Here is a 3,552-nt window from a genome sequence, read left to right as displayed (position 1 = left end):
TGATCTTCCACCAGCTGTCACCTGTTCTCTGTAAGGGGTCCCTGATGGACCAGCAATCTGTCTGTTTTACATTCAAACAAATAAAGCTCTATGTTACGGAGAAGAATATAAAATCTGCATGGGTTGTGTGGGTATTTTTAGTTATTTAAGATACTCTGTTTTGGACTTCTCTGGTGGGCAGTGGATAAGAATCCACCTGCTGATGCAAGGGACATGGGTTTGATCCCTAGTCCGGGAAGATCCCACATCCCTCAGAGCAACTAAGCCCGTGGGCCACAACTATTGAGACTGAGCTCTAGAGCCTGAGAGCTGCAACCACTGAGCCCTCGTGCCCTAGAGCCTATGCTCTGCAACAAGAGAAGCCGTCGCAATGAGAAGCTCGTGCACGACAACTAGAGCGCAGCCCCGGCTCTCCGCAACTGGAGAAAGCCTGCATGCAGCAACGAAGACCCAGCGCACCCCCCAAATTAATAACAATAAAAATCAAATACTCTGTACCGTGCACTACTTCAAGCCTACAGAAAAGTATGAGGAAGCTGGTCATGAACGCCTGTTCAAACAGCCCACTAGCAAAGTCAATAAATCAGCATTCTGGCATATTTTCAAATATTGTGCTGTGTCTTTTTAAACTACATAAATGGTAGCCCCATTGGAAGTATTTTTGTCCTTCATACGTCAGTGCTTTTTCTCACCTATTTTTCTGAGGTTTATCTATGTTGATAAGTACAGTTCAAGTTTATTTATTTTTCTTGCTGTATAGTATTTTATTACATGAACAGACCATGGGGGTTTTTTCGGTATAATTTCCTATGGATGGATAGATATATATATAATATTTCCTGATATTTTTCTATTATAATAGGCGTTATTGTGCTTATCTCTGTGATCAGCTGAAGTTTCAAAAATTATAGTCAAATATACAGACCATACAATTTACACTGTGACCACTTTTAAGTGCATGGTTCAGGGGCATTGAGTGTATTTACACTATTGTGAAACCCTCACCACCCAGCTCCAGAACTGATTCTTCTTCCCAAGCTGAAACTCTGCACCCATTAAACATTAACTTCCCACTCCCTCTCCCCCAGCCCCCTGGCAATCACCCTTCTACTTTCTGTCTCTATGGATTTCACTGTTATGGGTACCTCACGTTAAGTAATCACACAGTATTCGTCACTTTGTGTCTGGCTCATTTCACTCTACGTCATGTCTTCAAAGCTCAAACCCAGTGAATTTTCAAGAAAACACAAGACCCTGTGGTCCCTGGACCATTCCACAGCCTTCTTATCGTCTCCCTTTTCTTTCGCTGACCTCGCAACAATGAACTTGCTACAGAGCTGCCAGAGTGATCTTTAAACCTGAAACCAGAGCTTGTGATACATGTTAAAACCTTTCAAGGTTTTAACTGCTCTCAGAATAACTAACTCCTCATAAAGCCCTGCAGCATCTGACCCCTGCCCACCTCTCCAAAGCCATCCTACAACCCCTGCCCCTCCTATTGAGCTCCAGTCCCTTTGTGTTTCTGGAATGTAACAAGGTCATTCCTGCCTGGGGGTCTTCCTGTGGCTCATGCCTCAGGTCACAGCTCTAATGTCACCACCTCAAAGAGGCCCTCCCTGATATGTTATCCTGTTTACTTCTGCTCAGGTCCAGCTGCAGCTGGTGCATGCTTCTGTCTCTGGTACTTGTCTCACGTCTCCCTCACTGGACTGTAAGCACCACAAGGACAAGAATCGGGTCTGTTGGAAATGGGTTCTAGGCATTCTTAGCACAGTGCGCCTGCAATGTAACTGGCACTCAGTAAATACTTCCTGAATGCAAGAATGTGCTTCAGGGACTTCCCTAGTGGTCCAGTGGCTACGATTCTGTTCTCCCAATGCAGGGGGCCCAGCTTCTATCCCTGGTCGGGGAACTAGATCCCACAGGCCACAGTGAAGATGGAGGATCCTGGTGAGACTCAGCACAGCCAAATAAAAATAAATACTAAAAAGAATGTGCTTCAATTCGCATATCTAAAACACAGGGATATTAGCCCAGGCCTCCTAGCTCTCAGTGAAGGTCAAAGCAGATACTGAATAATATAAAGGCCGAGAACAAACCCATGTTCCAGCATACATGGGAGCTGATGGACTCAGTTTTGAGAAAAATCAAATCAGATGCAGGGAGAGAAATTCAACCAGAAACTCTGCCTGCATGGACAACCAGAACTCTCGGCAGATCCCCTCCCAGACCCACCTCTTTCTGGACTTCCAGGGTAAGTGCCTATTAGCCCAGCCCCTTGTACTGTCTGAGAACAGCTCACCTGGGACCAGGCTCCTGTCCGCCACTGGAGTGGACAGGGCACGCGCAGGCAGGGCCGACGGGCCTCAGGCCGCTCCCCGGGGCAGGCCTTGGCCGGCATGGCCTTGTGAGTACCGTTGGTGAGGGGCAGCAGGCACTGCACCCCCCGAGTCTGCACCCCAAGCTTCCCACAGCTCCGGCTACAGGTGCCCCACTCCTCCGTCACCCACCTGGAGACAGACAGGGAGAAAGGTAGAGGGAAGGCAGGACTGCGGCATACTTTCTCCCAGAGCTGCTCCCACCCTCCGAACCACAGGAGGCAGGAGCCAGAGAGAAGGGCTGGGCTTCAGAATGCTTGGGGGCCAAGCCATCCACCTGACTCTGCAGCCACCGGGTGTGCGGCCTTAGGAAGGTCACTTATTCCCTCCTCAGTTTCCTCGTCTAAAAAACGGGTATAACGCCTATTTAAATTCTGCCACCCTGCGGGTCCTTGCACCTTGCAAGCTCTTGACCGCTCTAAGCCACAGTCAGCCCACCTTTACATCGGGATTCTTTCAACACTCTGGATTTTCCTGGAAGCCCAGTGGTTAAGACTTTGCCTTCCAATGCAGGGGACATGGGTTCAATCTTTAGTTGGGGGACTAAGATCCCACATGCTGCAGGGTGACTAAGCCCGTGTGCTGCAAACCACAGAGCTCATGAGCTCTGGAGCCCACACTGCAACTAGAGAGTCCGTGTGCCACAAAAGAAGCAGAAGTACCCCAGCCTCCAGGGGGGTCTCGGGACAGTTAAAGGACATGTATACATAAAGCATGTGGTGGAGTGCTTGGCACACAGCAGGTGTGTCATAAACGTAGGCTCTGTCACCATCACCGCCAGTGCCTGCAGAGCTTTGGCTCATCAGCCAAGCTGGTGGTCTCCAAGCATCTTTTAGCTTTAGCCACAGAGCAACTTCCCAGTGGCATCTTAAGCAGATGCCCTCTGGAAGAGTTAGACCAAAGCAAAACCGCTCTTGTCTAGAAAGAGAAAATGCAAGATCCCTGTGGCAGGATGGAGGGAGGGCAGCCCCCAAATGCCACTCCTCTATTTCCTGAGACACCGTTTAGTAAACCAGGGGGTTCAGCCAATCCCTTCCTTTAGAAAACAAAACAAAAAGCCCTCAAACTTCACCTGGCATTTAACACATGAAGAAACAAGCCATGTTTCTGGCGGGTGACCTGCTGAGGGTCATGAAGATATTAGCCCCACATACTCTGTGACCACCAGTCTCTG

The 3,552-nt window shown here is 48.9% G+C and overlaps 1 protein-coding gene across 1 annotated transcript in view; it reads right to left on the bottom strand.

The window, feature by feature from the left end:
* Positions 1 to 3,552, bottom strand: part of ADAMTS14 (ADAM metallopeptidase with thrombospondin type 1 motif, 14) — a 99,616-nt gene that overhangs the window by 5,585 nt on the left and 90,479 nt on the right. The window contains exon 20 of the mRNA XM_010852395.1: positions 2,303 to 2,510. Within this exon, the coding sequence (XP_010850697.1) occupies positions 2,303 to 2,510 (208 nt within the window). The remainder of the gene's footprint in view (positions 1 to 2,302; positions 2,511 to 3,552) is intronic.

Source organism: Bison bison, unplaced genomic scaffold, assembly GCF_000754665.1.
Source record: "Bison bison bison isolate TAMUID 2011002044 unplaced genomic scaffold, Bison_UMD1.0 scf7180017864309, whole genome shotgun sequence".
Taxonomy (NCBI): Eukaryota; Metazoa; Chordata; class Mammalia; order Artiodactyla; family Bovidae; genus Bison; species Bison bison.
Note: the sequence above shows the minus strand (reverse complement) of the source record. Positions and strands in the feature narration are given on the sequence as shown.